Source organism: Eptatretus burgeri, chromosome 1, assembly GCF_056783735.1.
Source record: "Eptatretus burgeri isolate ZD-2024b chromosome 1, Ebu_testis_v1, whole genome shotgun sequence".
Taxonomy (NCBI): Eukaryota; Metazoa; Chordata; class Myxini; order Myxiniformes; family Myxinidae; genus Eptatretus; species Eptatretus burgeri.
This window is the reverse complement of record NC_140961.1, coordinates 75,101,344-75,118,884: the sequence shown is the minus strand read 5'-3', so window position 1 is coordinate 75,118,884 and position 17,541 is coordinate 75,101,344. Positions and strand designations below refer to the sequence as shown.

Genomic DNA, 17,541 nt, shown 5'->3' with positions numbered 1-17,541 from the left:
CCCCTTTATTACGTACTCGATGCACTCTACAAGCCACACGACTTACAGGCTCCCAGGCCACAGCAGCTACAGCAACCACTACAACGCCTCAGGCGGCGCGCACTCCTATATCCCTTGCACGCACGTGATCACGCCGACCACTCCTCCACATCATGCCCTGCCCCCGCAGGCCCGCTACACCACACTCCTCCCTCCTAAAACCATGATTATTAAATGACCATCGTCATAATAAGCATAAGCAGCACAGGATACCACGATATAAAAGCAGATAAGGTACAAAAACGATAATAGCCTCAAAAAGAAAAAGCATAGGCACATCACACCATATAACGTGTCGATGCGAGCGAGTGGAGCTGCAACGGCCAGGTCCCGAAGACTGAGTTGCCCAATGAACCCACAAAAACTCTGACCGCGTTACAGATATCAAGCAGCAAGGCGAGAAGCACAGCATCACTACGCAGCAAAAGTGCCCCCAGGCGGCTCATGCTTACATGCCCTCCGGCGAGGTCGTTGCGACCTCCCGAGCAAACCTCCCCCGGCACCATCAAACACCCCCGGCCGACAAGGCGGCACATCTCCCCCAGCCAGACTAGAAGCAGATAAACATTCCGAGGCCGGAAGCCTGCTGTCTGGAAGCCGTGGCGCCAATGCCAAACCCAACTGACCTTGGGTGGGGACGCTGAACAGCGCCGTCGGCTGGATGCACCAATCACCCCACAACAACCCACGCACTACAATCAGCCGAGATTCCAATGTACGTCCAAACGGCCTCGGGCGAGAACAGAGAGTTGCGCCCCAGGCGCCAGGCACGTCTGACCTTGCCGAAACCAGAGGTGGGGGTAACGCTGAACAGCGAACCAGCCCGGCTCTGAGTCGATCTCTGAGACCCACACTGCAATTAGACGGTAGCAATTCCATACAAACCACACATCAAACCCAGGCCCGTCATAAATCAATAAGAACATCATCTGTGCAATTGCAAACTCCTTTTTTCGTACAGCGCGTTCTTCCGATAAAATCCCCGCACATGACAAAGTAACAACCCGTGGCCCGTGGCAGCGGGAGGCCAATAAAACCTCTTTATTTGCCATGATCGCCCCCAAAGCCTTCACACCACATTGATTATAACGAAAATCCCATCGATTGATCCCAGCCAAACATATTCTCACACATGAACTGTCGGCATTTATCTCAACAACGTTAAACTGCATCACTTGAGCAATGAAAATCAAATACGCAACGAACAGCAACCCATGAACCACATCACGTGTCCGTCTCCCGGTCGTCGTCGCGACGTTGCGATGACCTGCTTGTCGTCGACAGCCGCGATCCGCGAACTTCTTGAACGCGACGGGCTCGCTGCAACTCCCCGTTGAAATCGCCTGACCGACACAGGCGCGCATCGCATCATGAGCGCAGCCGAAGCGCGAGAGCTCATCGCGGCTGGCCTGGCTCCCGTTGCTCCCGAACCGCACATCAACGTTGCAGGAAGCAATGAACGGCAGCTCACGTTGCATCGTCGCGGCCCCCGTCGCCGGAACCTCACCCTCGCGTCTCGAGGGAGGCCCAGGCCCACACGGAGGTACGTGCCCCGAGGGAGGCACAGGTGCACCTGGAGGTACAAACTCCGAAACAGGAACTGCGAGCCCTCCCCTCGCACCACGAACCGCGGGAGTGCAACCCGCTGACCCCGCTGGGCAACCAAGACGTGCGCCCCGCCAACCGCCGGCAGCGCTTCACCGGCATACGCTTGCGATGCGAGGGTAGCACGCGTGGACTCAACTCGACACCCGATCAGTGCCCCGATCATCTCAACCTCCACCGGCATTGGTCCTGTCACCGTCGGACCAATTGGAACCAGGTTCAACACGGGCAGCACCAGTGCCCCGGTAACCTCAACCTCCCCTGCCATTGATGTTGTCACCTCCGGACCAATTGAAGGCAGGTTTAACATCGGCAGTATCTCCCGTTCCGGGTCGCTGGGATCTCTGTATCCAGGCTGCAAGACTCGACCCGGGGCATTAAAGTTTACGCCATGTACCGAACACCGTACCGGCAGTAGGTCTTGACCCGGGACGCAAGGGTCGCTTCGTACACCGCCATCCATGACCTTTATGATGACCGATGACTCTCGGCACACACACCGTAGACGTCCCCGAGTGCTCAGACTGCCGTCCGATTGACTGCATTGCAACACTCGGCCACGACCTGCGCCGAAGACCGTGCGAGCGGTCGTGCGCGCCTGGAACACCGCGCCGACCTCCGGATCATCTGCTGCGCACCGACCATCGAGACCCCGGACATTCCTCAGAGCTTGCGCGACGTCCGACGCCGCGTCTGAGCTGAACTGCGTGTCCTCGTTCTTTAGCCGTGACCTCGCAGAAACCATTCCCGAGATTTGCCAAGCATTAATAAAACAAACTCCGAGCGCGGCCGTTGTCCACTCGACGTGACCGTGGCAATAGCAGCCCAACTGTTCAGAAAACAATTCGAAGTGGACTCCGACGAAGGCGGGCACGCGTCCGTGCGCCGTGCCCTGACTTCCTGTCATGCCTGAGCTGGCCGTGCTGGCGAGCCTCCTGGCTCCGGAGCCTTTGCGCGCGGCGTGCGAAACTGTGACACGCTCTTCGCGATGCGCTCCTCCGGAACCTCGAACCGCGCGGGGTGCGCTGAGTTACTCGCTGCCGATCCGAACCCAACCACCCTGCACACGCCGATCCAAACAGCCTCGTCGCCAAACTGTGGTGTCGTGGTAGTGGTGCTTCGAAGGCAGACATGAGCGGGGGAACAGTTCAACCCGGCTTTATTGTACGACCGAGAGCGTGAGCGTACGTTGCCCGTAACTCCCCTTTATTACGTACTCGATGCACTCTACAAGCCACACGACTTACAGGCTCCCAGGCCACAGCAGCTACAGCAACCACTACAACGCCTCAAGCGGCGCGCACTCCTATATCCCTTGCACGCACGTGATCACGCCGACCAATCCTCCACATCATGCCCTGCCCCCGCAGGCCCGCTACACCACACATTTAACTTTAAAGAGTACATGTACATCACTTCTTCTTTAACCCTCTCGAGCCCCAGGGGTTATTTTTTTGTTCACCCAGAACATTTTGTGGGCTCGAGAGGGTTAAAGTGTTCGTGTACTGGGAGTTTCCCCGGCCTCCCGATGAATTGATGACGAAAGCAGGCATATCCCTACCCAGCTGATTTTCGTCGCCTCTAATCTATCTATAATTCCAGTAGTGTGTGTGTGTGTGTGTGTGTGTGTGTGTGTGTGTGTGTGTGTGTGTGTGTGTGTGTGTGTGTGTGTGTGTGTGTCTGTCTGCGACCGCCGTTTCTCGACGACCGCCGGTCTGATCTGATTGAAACTTGCCAGGAATATTGCCGGCCCCGCAGATGTGCCTTTTCGAGGTTTGATGTCAATCGGACGAGCGGTTCCCAAGTTATGGCCATTTTACTGCTTTTTCAGTGTTGAAAAGGTGTATATATCGCAGCTGAAGGTGTCGTTCCACCTTCTCACCTTATCATGCCAATTTTTTCCCAAATTATTAATAACCGGACGATCACCGGGTCCGATTGGATTGAAACTTGCCAGGAATATTGCTGGGGACCCGCGGATGTGCCTTTTTGAGGTTTGATATTAATCGGACGAGCAGTTCCCAAGTTACGGCCATTTATCTGTCGACCAATATCTGCGAGAGAGGGGGACGGGAGAGGGGGGGATGAGAGTGGGGGCGAGACTAGGGGGTATAGAGGGGGGAGAGAGAGAGGAGGAGGGACAGAGGAGGGGGCAAGAGGAGGGGGTGAGAGGGGGCGAGAGGGGGTGGCAAGAGAGGGGAGGGAGAGAGAAGGGCGAGAGAGAGAAGGGAGAGAGGAGGGGGATAGAGAAGGGCGAGAGGGGGGGGCAAGAGAGGGGAGGAGGAGAGAGGAGGGGGGAGAGAGGGGGGCGAGAGAGAGGGGGCGTCACAATTCTTCTTCGTTTGATATGACATCACAATTGATGCTGGGGACCTGATACTGCAGGCACGAAGCTGCATATACTGGCACGCACCTACGGGCACGCCCCTATGAGCCCGTACTAGTGTTTATTAACTTCACAGATGTGAATTGCATGTTCATCAGTTTCTTTATAAGCCTTGAAAAGTCGTGCTTTCATTGGGTGGTGTATTTTGGATAGCTGTGAACAAAGCACATGCATTACCTCGTTTCCTCTGCATAAGTTGTAATCAACATGTACCTTTGTTTCCTCAAAATGGTACCTTCATTTAATGATAGAAAATGCGTTGTTCAATCATGAAATGTACACCAGAGACTTGTGCGGCCTTTTCCAAGGTGCGGAATTTTTCATTATGCTGAAACAAAATGGCAGATTAAGACCCCTGCGAAGTGAATGTGGGCTGACCAAGGATATGCCTGTTTTCGTTTTTTCATAACGAGATGAGTTGATTATCTTCAAAAGGGGTGTTTAAATTTACTCGAATACCCAGTTTTCATTCATGCACTCCCTCGGAGTTCCCTTTGTCTGCATACAAAGTTATCGGCCACTAGGTTTCATGGTTTTGGAGTTATGGAGGAGAAGCACTGATGCACCAACAGACACTCACTTTTCCTTTACAATTGACGTTGATTAAATATGCTAATGTTTCTCTAAATATGTTTGCATCACTTTTTTCTCTCTCTCTCTCTGTCACGAGTATGAATTTTGAAAGGGTGCAAATTAAATTTTACTTTCTTATTAAAGCGTGTGTGTTGGTTATCAGAATAAGTACTTTACAATTGGTGACTTGTGGCATGCCCTTCCTGACAGCTTCAGCAATGTTATTAACATATGCTTCAACCAATCTTTTTATTTTTTAAGTGTTTTAGACCATATTTAAGTGGTCATTTTAGTACATTAAAATGCTCAATGATATGCACACAGTGGTTTTGCAGGTGCTGGTGACATTTATTCCTGGGGTTGGAACGAGGCTGGACAACTCGGGCTTCCTTCAAAAATGGACTTCATTATTGATCCTTTGAATCCTGAAAAACCTTTTCAGATTCCAGGTACACTGCATACAAAATCAGTGTTGCTTTGTTTTATGTTGGTATTTTTATTAAGTTGACAAGAATATGATGTCGATTAATATGGTTTATTGCGAGCAATAAACAAGCCTCATTAAAGGGGCACCATTTGTTATGATTTACAGATGATTGGGTAAAAACATGTCTGGGTAAGAGGGGAGAGGGGGGCAGGGGGGAACCACAAACTGTAGACTGCTTGTTTTTTTTCAATTGTTCTGGACATCACAGAGATTTGAAAATGATCCCATGTCAGTCGATTTTAAGTTAACTCTTAATAATATTGTTGCGGGCTGGAGTCGGGTGAGAAGACCACTGGGGGGGGGGGAGTTATTTCGGGTTCCCACCCACCAGACTCCCGTCGCAGGCCGTCGCACACAGATAATTCCGTGACGCGGTGGGTCGCTAACCGACCGTGAACGCCAATAACTCAACCACATGACCTAGGGTCCTCCGTCTATGGGTTAACTGGGTAACCTAATTCATCACGTGACCTAATTAGCGGGGGACACACCCTCGGTATGCCTTGTCGAAACCGGATCACTTTACCAGATCAGATGTAGCCAAGCGACACTGCCAAGGACGTACCGGCTAAAAGCAACAGATCGTTGGCAATAAAGTCCCAGCGAGGTAAGGATACGGACCATGCTGAATCAATGAAAGAAAAGACAAAAACAAGCTGGGAACATTTCTACAAAGGATTTATTAACAGGCAGGTGAGGAAAGGTATGTGGTACAGTGAATAGATTTTATTGTTGTAGTAAGCAGAGATAAGAAGAAATGTGAAAGTTGCGGCAATAATACAAGCAACTTACAAAAGCAGATACAGAGCAGAGTTATACCGATATAATTCTTCTACAACCTTAACTTAAGCGAGGACAGGCGCCATGGCATGCGCGCGCGCGCACACACACACACACACACACACACACACACACACACACACACACACACACACACACACACACACACACACACACACACACACACACACACACACACACACACACACACACACATCCCGATGAAGAGTTAATAAAGAGGAGAGGAGATGAGGCTAACGGTCTCTCAATGCCTTGCACGATTGCCTGTCCGCGCCACCAATACGTTTTGGGGGGATGCTCTGCTGGGCGATACCTCCCTGGCAGCTTATGCGTCGTCTCTCCTTTCACGGCACTTCCAGCCACTAAGTGTCGATCCAGGGAGATGGCGCGTCCAACAGGCGTTGAGGAAGGACTTTTGGCAGAGTCAGAAAGTGGAGACCGGAGCAATGGGCTGATGGGTGTAGTCAGCGGCAAGGCGGTGATGAAGGAGCAGAGCCAGTAGGCGAATGGGAGGGTTGTCAATCCCAGGCCAGGACGAGCAGGACGAGCCGACAAGAATGAGCAGACAGGTGCGGTGTGCAGGAACCACACTGTACCGCCCCGTGACTCGTCCTTTTATAGATCCTGTGGTGCGGGTGGGGGTGACGACCTGAAGCGATGTGTCGTCATCCGAATCGGGTGCTCTGATTGGGCCCCAGCCAGCACACGGACCAGCCACCATGACCGGAAGCGGCTCCACTTTACTTCCGACCAGACGGTTCCCAGCTGTGGAATCGTCTCGCTCCGAGCACCGTGACACGAATCGCCCTGCACCGAACTCCCGGGCCGCTAACTGCGACCGGCGGTCAGCGCCGGTCAATGCGCTGCCTGTCCGTAAGCCATGCGGCCCGAGCCGTATAGTGTGTCTCTGCCTGGCTGCAGCCTCGCCGGGCAGGGAGGTGAGAGGATGTTCGCCGTCCATGGGAGACACCTGCAGCCACGTTGGTCAGCGAAGACTGACGGTAAGATGCTGTAGGAACACATGCGCAGACCCGAACACGATGTGTGCCATTCGTGCCCTGCTCCGTGTGCAATAATAAGTTATCCTGGGATTGCAAGTGAGTTCACCGCCATTAAGCACGTGGCCATTTATCAAAGGCGGTGCCGTGTGCACGGTGCCAGCTCTGATCTGTGTCAGGGAATTGAGGGAAAGGATTGGATATAATTATTAGATGGAGATTCGGATTGAAAAGAGGATAGATATAATTTTTAAATGGAGATTTGGATTGAAGAAGAGTGCGCCGCGTGCATACTGTAATTTGTTCGCACTTGGTGCTCCGCTCCGTCTACTTCCTTAGCGCGGCATTCCTGCAGTGCGCTGTTGGGTTGGTCATCCTTACTATCGCCTGAACAGTGGGTAGGGGCCGTCGCTGTGGGGCATGCGCTCCATGCAGCGTGAGTGGTTGGTGTTTTATTCCTATTTCTTCTGCGAGGATGCATTCTTACACGAAGGGTGCGGCCGTAGTTTTTACAAAAGGGTGTCCGAGCGTAATGCCTGCTGGCTTTTAGGAGGACCCATGTTCCACAGTCCAAGCGCGGCTGCGTTTTTGTTTTTTTTTTACCGATGGATGTCCGAGCGTAGCGCCTGCTGGCTCACGCGAGGACCCCTTGCTTGGATTCACCTCAGGAATAGAGAAAATAGAATAGGAATGAGTTCAGAGATTTAATCAGACCGAACTATGAGATTCACACAACGCACTGTCCCGTTCGACCCACTAGACAAGAAGGAAGGGACTATCTGAACGTACATTAATGAAATAACTGACTGGGGACCACTGTATGTTGGCTGCTATTGGTGTTGGAGGGATGCGGTTTCCAGAACCGCAACAATATCTTCATGCTATTTGGTACCAAAATTTTGACTCAAATCCAAGGCGAACCAGCAGAAAATAGCCACACATGTAAAAATGTATTTTTCCTCTGTCTTCAAGTCTGAGTAATACAGGTCATAAAAGGTTTGGCTTTTTTTAGGTCATCTCTTCGAGCATGACCTAATAATATTCGTGTTGAGAGGAGAGGTGACGATCCGTCCGTCCGTCCGTCTATCCGTCCATCCGTCCATCCGTTCACAATGAAGTTGAAGCGGGAGATCTGGTTATTAGTGATCCTGATAGAGGTCGATGAGACGTACATGATGGTATGACTTTCAAGGTCACCGAAGGTCAAGGTCAAGGTCACGAGGCCTTTGAAGTTGTGAAAATGACGATTTTCAAATTCTATCTCCTCCGCCATTTCTCAAGCGATCTTGAATTTGATTGTGGCATATGAATCTATGGGACAATATCTAAATTTTGATTGGGCCGGATTTTCGATATTCGCTTTCGTTTTCGTGTCACGTGACTTCAAAGTTGGCAAAAAATGCAAAAATGACAATTTTCATGCGAAAATGACGATTTTCAAAATCTATCTCCTCCTACATTTCTCAAGCGATCTTGAATTTGATTGTTGCATATGAATCTATGGGATAATATCTAAATTTGGTCAGGCCGGATTTTCGATATTCGCTTTCGTTTTCGTGTCACGTGACTTCAAAGTTGGCAAAAAATGCAAAAATGACAATTTTCATGCGAAAATGACGATTTTCAAAATCTATCTCCTCCTACATTTCTCAAGCGATCTTGAATTTGATTGTTGCATATGAATCTATGGGACAATATCTAAATTTGGTCAGGCCGGATTTTCGATATTCGCTTTCGTTTTCGTGTCACGTGACTTCAAAGTTGGCAAAAAATGCGAAAATGAGGATTTTCAAAATCTATCTCCTACATTTCTCAAGCGATCTTGAATTTTATTGTGGCATATGAATCTATAGGACAATATCTAAATTTGGTCGGGCCGGATTTTCGATATTCGCTTTCGTTTTCGTGTCACGTGACTTCAAAGTTGGCAAAAAATGCGAAAATTACGATTTTCAAAATCTATCTCCTACATTTCTCAAGCGATCTTGAATTTCATTGTGGCATATAAATCTATGGGACAATATCTAAATTTGGTTGGGCCGGATTTTCGATATTCGCATTCGTTTTCACGTCACGTGACTTCAAAGTTTGCAAAAAACTGCCCGACCTTCAGGAGGCTATATATTTTCTCGCAGAGATGACCGTCACTCCCGCACGGGGGTAATTTCTTTTTTTTCTTTTTTTTTACCTCTGAAGCAACTCATCTTCTTGAATTAGTATTTTAGGGGTAGATGAGCTTTTAATATAATTGGTATTTGTTTAATTGGATTCGCTATATATGCTAGATATCCCTTATTGTCGGTGTGTGTGTGTGTGTGTGTGTGTGTGTGTGTGTGTGTGTGTGTGTGTGTGTGTGTGTGTGTGTGTGTGTGTGTGTGTGTGTGTGTGTGTGTGTGTGTGTGTGTGTGTGTATGTGTGTCTGCAACGCGAGGCTCCACAGCATGAACCAGCGAACCAATTTCGATGAAACTTTGCCAAAAGGTGGAATACATACTGCGAATGTGCGCGTTTGAATTTCGTTGCCTAGCAACCACCCGTTGCTGTGCAGCGGCCGAAAAACCGCGTACAGTATTTTCAATACTTGTCCTTCAGTTTTGAATGTAGAGAAACGAGACTTCGGAATTAAACACTTCGAGATATTTAGAAAATTTTACTCGAGCCGATTTTTGATTGAGGTTTTATTTTTCAAATGGTAGTCCTTCAAAAATCGGGTGTGTATTTACCGTCATTTAAGGTGTGTATATACAGTGTTTGTAAGGAACTACACCGTCGTTCCACCTTCGATCTCTCCTCGATCCAAACGTTATTGACCAAAGTGAAAAGGATCCAAAATAAATGGAATCACCGGCATTTCTGTCTTTGTGGATTTCTCATAATATGTTTATTTATTTACCGAAAACGATTCCACGACCCACACACCACCTTCAATTATTTATTTATTTACCGAAAACGATTCCACGACCCAAACACCACCTTCAATTATTTATTTATTAACCGAAAACGATTCCACGACCCAAACACCACCTTCAATTATTTATTTATTTACTGAAAACCATTCCACGACCCACACACCACCTTCAATTATTTATTTATTTACCGAAAACGATTCCACGACCCAAACACCACCTTCAATTATTTATTTATTAACCGAAAACGATTCCACGACCCACACACCACCTTCAATTATTTATTTATTTACTGAAAACCATCCCACGACCCACACACCACCTTCAATTATTTATTTATTTCCCGAAAACAATTCCACGATCCACATACCACCTTCAATTATTTATTTATTAACCGAAAACGATTCCACGATCCACACACCACCTTCAATTATTTATTTATTTCCCGAAAACGATTCCACGACCCACACCACCTCCAATTATTTATTTATTTACCGAAAACGATTCCCCACCCACACACCTCCTCCAATTATTTATTTATTTACCAAAAACGATTCCACGATCCACACACCACCTCCAATTATTTATTTATTTACTGAAAACGATTCCACGACCCACACACCACCTCCAATTATTTATTATTTAAAGTGGGAGTGGTGTAGGAAAGTGGGCGTGGCTTATGAAAAATATTGTGTGGCTCAGGAGGTCTGGTCAAACAAGAGTGTTGAGAGAAGTTTATCGGGTGTTCCGTCTGTGTTTTGTGTTGTGTTGTGTTGTGTTGTGTGTGTGATTGTCTGCAATGTGAGGCTCCACAGCACAAACCAGCAAACCGATTATTTTTCAAATGGTAGTCCTTCAAAAATAGGGTGTCTATTTACTGTCATTTTTTATGAGGAGTGCCAGTTGGCAAAATACGCAATAGGAAGAATCTTGCCAAGCAGAGGAACAATTGTATGTGAACCAATACGTCTTGGCAATGAATCTTCGTCGGTGAATCGGTCAGAATAAAAAGCATCGTATCCAGCGCTTTGATCCTAGCGAATCCATCATCGCCTACCGGCTTGTATCTAATTTACCCCATTTTAAAACATACATGCTTGTAATGGTGGAAAAAGTTCATCCGAAGACACAACTTTTAAAATGACATTATCCACCCCAAAATGCTCGGTGCACATGTGCAGAAGTCTGAGGAAACGGGTCATCAGGACAGCCGAACATATATTGTGTGTGCGAGATGAGGATTGCAGCATGATAAGGCTCAAAAAGTTTTTCAAATAAGCTGAAAATACTTGGACACGTACCTGCGAGAAAGTTGTATTCCTTTACACAACAAAAGATGTGGAAAGTTTTCTGATGAATTCAGCCAAAAAGTTGATATCTTGCAGCCCATACTGCGAAAACTCCCGACAATATAATATGGGCCTGTGCAAAGCCTGAAGATTTGTAGACTGGCATGTTCTACCCAAGCCTTTGTGCTTCTTCACACTGATGGGAAGGTCCTATCTGAGGCTTGTTGATGCACAGTGTGAGTTGGAAATAGTGATATTTACGACTAAACATGTTTGGAAGAATGGATTGGGCGTAGTGCGGGAGGAGAGGCGGTGGTGGGAGTTGTGTGGGCTGAGGGCCATTATAAGTATATCTTTTATTGTTTTGTTCTGGGCCACAGGAGAAATTATTCTGTTAAAATATATATATATGTGTGTGTGTGTGTGTATGTGTGTGTGTGTGTGTGTGTGTGTGTGTGTGTGTGTGTGTGTGTGTGTGTGTGTGTGTGTGTGTGTGTGTGTGTGTGTGTGTGTGTGTGTGTGTGTGAGTAAACCACTGACTAATGGTATGAACCTGATGCCTCTCATGCATGGATATTTCTCGTATTGCTATTGTTACGGTGCTGAGGTTCGGGGCTCACCACGACGGGAAGTTTCGGGCTTGTCCCGTCCTCCGATACCTGCCGGCCACTGGGTCGAAAATTACTTTGTGGCCTGGCGGGTTGGCAAGCAACAATGGGTGTCGATTGATTACACCAAGCCTGATGGGGTTCTTGCTCTTTTCAAACGTGTTACCTTATCGGTGGGTTGGCGAGGTCAATTGGGGCCACGTACCCTCCGTACATACTTTGTGTATTTATCTGTTTATATTCGGCCAATAAAAAACTGTAAAGCAAGTACGGGCTAATCCCAGAGCCAATCAAAGGGGTACAAACCTCCCGTCAAACCCGGCTTATACACTGTATCAAACCAATGGAAGAAAAGACCAAATTGAGTCGTTTGAATTGCATCAATCATTGACAAGAACATTTATTTAATCGACACACCCATTTACAATTGCACATTTATTCACAACTAATTTGAGCGCAATGACGGGTATTTATAATCATGAGTAAAGAACACATTTATTCACAATCAAAGCAAATTATGCACATTCAAAAGATACATGAGATATGTAATTATTTTAACACTAATGGAGCCCCTTTCGACAGTCTTATCCATCGCTTCACAAAGGACGTGATGCGTTGTCAATCAATTGGGAAAGGTATGTGAGGACATGAGTTTAAAGAAAAGAGTAGAGTTTAGTATGACTCCGGCTCACCCGATACAGAAAACTGTGTGCCTGCATTGGTCTCAATGTGAGTGGGGCAGAGGGGGAAGGAGCTACTGAGGGCAAGGGTGTGTTGGTATGGTGTGCAAAGATGGTTGGGAACCACCAGGTTTGTGGTGATTCATTGGTTTGTGCAGCTGAGGGGACGTGCAGGTAATTAGTGCTCTGTGGAAGCCATTAGCACCTTGTTCAAAGATGCGTGAAGGCAATTGACCTCCTGCTTTAGACAAATTTGAGTGGGCATTTAGCCTCCCACTCAGACCAACTCGTACAGACAGGCAACATCGCATTCAGGCAAAACTCCACTCTTGTGCAGTTGTTCCGCTCCAGACCCCTCACTGGCGTCAATCTCTCCCCACTGGCTCTCTTCGCTGGTGCATCTGCCTTTTATCCTGTCCGGTGCGGGCATGGCTTGAAGTCCTTACCACTCGCTCGTGGCCTTTCCTTATTAGTCCTTGCATGTCGAAAGTTTGAGTATCATCCAGGTGGGATCATGGACGACTTGCCAGCCTTGATCCTTCTGCTCTTCATCCTTCAGCTGTCCCGTTCAAGAAGGATCGATGTTTAATACTGTGGCGGCAGTTCCGTTAAGGCAAAGTGTAATGTGTTTTCTTTGAAATGAAAGGTTTTTATCTGGTGGAAATAAAAATAATGCAACCCCTTTTGTCCATTAATGACGTTTACCCCAAGTATTGTCTGTGCGGGTTTTACAGAGTGATTTTAGTCAGAACCTATTAACAATCATGACTTGATGAGGATGAATGAAGGTTTATAAGGGGGGGGTGGGGTGTGTGGGTGGTGTGAGATGAAAGGACAAATAGGTGGTGTTAAATTTCAGGGGGGGGGTGTGAAGCTTTGAAGCTTTACTGAAAAATGGAAGAACAAATTGTGGAGGTAAAGGACAGCAGGGTACGGAATGACAGGTATTTACAATTAAGCCACTCAAGGACTGGTGAGTATTTTGGACATTACTGGATAGATAGATGAAGAAGGGAAAGTCCTCGCAAAACCCAGAAAACGCACACTGTATGTTCCTCAACCCTCTAAACATAGAGAGGAAAGGTAGGGACAACCAATATTCAAAGAAATATGTAGGGATGGTTTCACATGATCATTTCTTGTGTCCATCCCAACATCCTTTTACATAAAAAAAGTTTTCTGCTTGTTTTTTTACTCTTTTTGTAAATGTGTTTGCATGCTGTAAATGTGTTTTTCTTCTTCTTCTTCTTCTTCCTTCTTCCTTCTTCCTTCTTCCTTCTTCCTTCTTCCTTCTTCCTTCTTCCTTCTTCCTTCTTCCTTCTTCCTTCTTCCTTCTTCCTTCCTTCTTCCTTCTTCCTTCTTTCTTCTTGTTAAAATTTTAGTCAAGGTCCAGATCCAGCTCATAATTGGGATACAAAATGCAAACTGTTCAGCCTGGCGGAGGTGTGCGCTCTACCGAGTGCCGTTCGGTTTTGCCATGTGTCGCTCTGAGTGATTTTACATTCGTCTGTGTCTGTGAGCAAGATATATCTCAAAACGTTACGGGTGGATTTGGACGAAACTTGGTGGGCAGGTTGAGTGTGTGACAAGGACGAATTGATTCGATTTTGGTGAGAAGATCTGGATCCGGATCCACTTGCTAGAATTTTTTTTAATCCTTTCAGTGATTATTTACTATAAAGAGGTTGGGTCAAAAACGATAAACAGTGCCTTCAGAAAGTATTCAGACCCCTTGACTTTTTCACATTTTGTTGTGTTACAGCCTGAATTTAAAATTGATTAAATAAAATTGTTTGTCACTGATCCACATAAAATACCCCATAAAGACAAAGTGGAATTTTTTTCACAATTTTTTTTTACATATTCATTAAAAATGAAAAGCTGAAATTTCTTGAGTCAATAAGTATTCAACCCCTTTGCTATGACACTCCAAATTGAGCTCATGTGCATCCAATTCCCTTTGATCATCCTTGAAATGTCCCGACAATATGATTGGAGTCCACCTGTGGCCAACTCAATTGAATGGACATGATTTAGAAAGAAACATACCTTTCTATATCAGGTCTCACAGTTGACAGTGCATGTCAGAGCAGATACTCCACCAAGAAGTCCAAGTAACTGTCCATAGAACTCTGATGTAGAATTGTGAGGAAGCATAGATCTGGGGAAGGGTACAAAACAATTTCTAGAGTGTTGAAAGTTCCCAAGAGCACAGTGGGCTCTGGAAATGGAAAGAATATGGAACTACCCAGACTCTTCCTAGAGCTCACCAAACTGAACAACTGGACAAGAAGGACCTTGTCAGGCAAGTGACATACAGCCCAATGACCACTCTGACAGAACTACAGAGTTCCTTGGCTGGGATGGGAGAACCTGCCGAAAGGCCAACAGTCTCTGCAGCATTTCACAAATCTAGGCTTTATGGGAGAGTGGCCAGACGGCAGCCACTCCTGAGAAAAAGGTACATGACAGCATGCCTGGAGTTTACAAAAAGGCATGTGAAAGACTGAGAGCATGAGGCAAAAGATTCTGTTCTCTGATGAGATGAAAAATGAACTCTTTGGCCTGAATGCAAAGCACTACATCAAGTGGAAACGGAGCACAGCTTATCACCCACCTAACACCATCCCTACCGTGAAGCATGGTGGTGACTGCATCATGCTGTGGGGACGCTTTTCAGCGGCAGGGACTGGGAGACTTTTAAGGATAGAGGGAACAATGAATGGAGCTATATACAGGCAAATCCTTGAGGAGAACCTGCTTCATAGTGCAAAAGACCTGAGACTGCGATGAAGATTTACGTTCCAACAGCACAATGACCCCAAGCATGCAGCCAAAGCAACACTGTAATTGCTTCAGAACAAGAACGTGAATGTACTTGAGTGGCCCAGCTAAAGCCCAGACTTGAATCCCATTTAGAATCTCTGGAAAGACTTGAATACTGCTGTTCGCCGACGCTCACCATCCAACTTGACAGAGCTTGAGCAAATCTGCAAGGAAGAATGGGAGAAAATCCCCAAAACCAGATGTGCAAAGCTGATAGATATACCCAAGAAAACGCGAAGCTATAATCTCTGCCAAAGGTGCTTCTGCAATGTATTGACTCAGGGAGTTGAATACTTATGTAAATTAGATACTTCTGCATTTCATTTTCAATAAATTTGTAAAACTTCTAAAAACATGTCTTCCCTTTGTCGTTATGGGGTATTATGTGTAGATCAGTGACAAAAATTTAAATATAATCCATTTTTAATTCAGGCTGTAACACAACAAAATGTGAAAAAGTCAAGGGGTGTGAATATTTTTTGAAGGCACTGCAGCACAATATTTCAAAACGTTGTGGACGGATTATAACAAAACTAGGTGGATGAGTTGGTTCGGTGTCAAGAACAGGCTTATTCAATTTCAGTTCTGGTCCGGATCCATATCCAGCCGATCAGTGGGATGCAAAAGAATGGCTGAAGGGATTAAAGTCAAATTTGGTACAAGTATGTATAATGATGTACACATAAACTGATTAGATTATGGGGTCAAGAGGTCAAAGCTCAAAGATCCTGTTGGGTAAAAATTCTGTTGCTGTGCCAACTTGTGAACCAGTGATAGGATTTTCTCGTACAGGTGATTCTCGTCCCGCTTACAGGGGAATTCGCGCATTGCGTTCATCCAAGCCCATCCCTCAGAGCACTGCAGTTAGAGCAGAGAGTGGTAGGCTCTTGACAGAGGAGTCTGAAGTGAAGGCCCGCTGGGCCGGCTACTTTGAGCGGTTGTACCAGGCTGATCCACCAGCTGTCGAGTTGGACGTCAAGGGTGTTACAATCCCTGTTGCTGACCCTCCAATCAACTGTGGTCCACCTTCGCTTGTGGAAACACGGGCTGCGGTGAACCGGTTGAAACGGGGCAAAGCTCCAGGGATCTGTGGCATCCATGCTGAACTTCTCAAGGCTGGTGGAAATGCTGCACTCGTGTCGTTGCATGCAGTTTTGTGCTCTGCCTGGAACACAGGCATCATCCCAACTGATTGGAAGAGGGGCCTTGTTGTCCCTCTCTGGAAAGGGAAGGGTGATCGCCAAGACTGCAACATCTACCGAGGGGTGATGCTGCTCTCAGTTCCGGGCAAGGTCTTTGCTCAGATAATTCTTGATAGGGTTCGCCACCATCTGCTTGAGCACCAGCGTCCAGAGCAGTCAGGCTTTACACCAAAGAGGTCAACGATTGACCGTATCCTTGCTCTTCGGGTCCTCACCGAACGCAGACGAGAGTTTTGGCAGGGGCTGCTTGCGGCCTATGTTGATCTCTGTAAAGCGTTTGATTCAGTGAATCGGGTTGCCCTCTGGAGGATTCTTGGTCTTCGTGGGGTGCCACCAAAACTGATCGATCTGATGTCTGAACTCTACTCTGGTACTGAGAGTGCTGTGAAATGTGGTGGTACCATCTCTGACTTATTTCCAGTTGTTACTGGAGTTCATCAGGGGTGTGTACTGGCCCCCACACTCTTCAGCACTTGTATGGACTAGATTCTCGGGAGGATGTCGGAGAGATCAATCTGCGGTGCATCGTTTGGGAATGTCAAGATCTCGGACCTTGATTTCGCCGATGATGCAGTCATCTTTGCGGAGACTCTAGATATCATTTTGGGGGCCCTCGAGGTGGTGAAATGAGGAGTCAGAGCCGCTGGGATTATGGGTTTCTTGGGTCAAAACTAAGATCCAGGCTTTCAATGACATCTTGGATGCTGCTGTCCTGTCTGTCTGTTTGTGGTGAGGATGTTGAGGTCGTGGAGAGAATCACTTTCCTTGGCAGTGATATTCATGTGTCTGCTGGCTGTGAGTCAGAGGTCAATAGACGTCTGGGTCGGGCCTGGGGAGTCATGGATTCACTGGATCATGGGGTGTGGCGCTGCCTGTACCTGTGCGGGAGGGCGAAAGTCCGAGTCTTCAGGTCCTTGGTGCTTCCAGTCTTGCTCTATGGATGCGAGACTTGGACTCTGACCAAGGATCTGAGATAGAGACTTAATTCCTTTGGTACCAGGTCTCTTCAGAGAATCCTTGGCTATCGCTGGTCGGATTTTGTGTCCAACGAGCGGTTGCTGAGAGAGACTCGGATGAGATTTGTTACCTGCATAGTCCGTGAGCGTCAGTTGCGGCTGTATGGACATGTGGCTCATTTTCC

The 17,541-nt window shown here is 47.2% G+C and overlaps 1 protein-coding gene across 1 annotated transcript in view; it reads left to right on the top strand.

Annotated features, from left to right (window-relative positions):
- Nucleotides 1-17,541, top strand: part of RCCD1 (RCC1 domain containing 1) — a gene marked incomplete at its 5' end in the record, with an annotated part of 74,353 nt that overhangs the window by 33,527 nt on the left and 23,285 nt on the right. Inside the window, one exon of the mRNA XM_085855987.1 lies at nucleotides 4,939-5,052. Coding sequence (XP_085712113.1) covers nucleotides 4,939-5,052 — 114 coding nt within the window. The remainder of the gene's footprint in view (nucleotides 1-4,938; nucleotides 5,053-17,541) is intronic.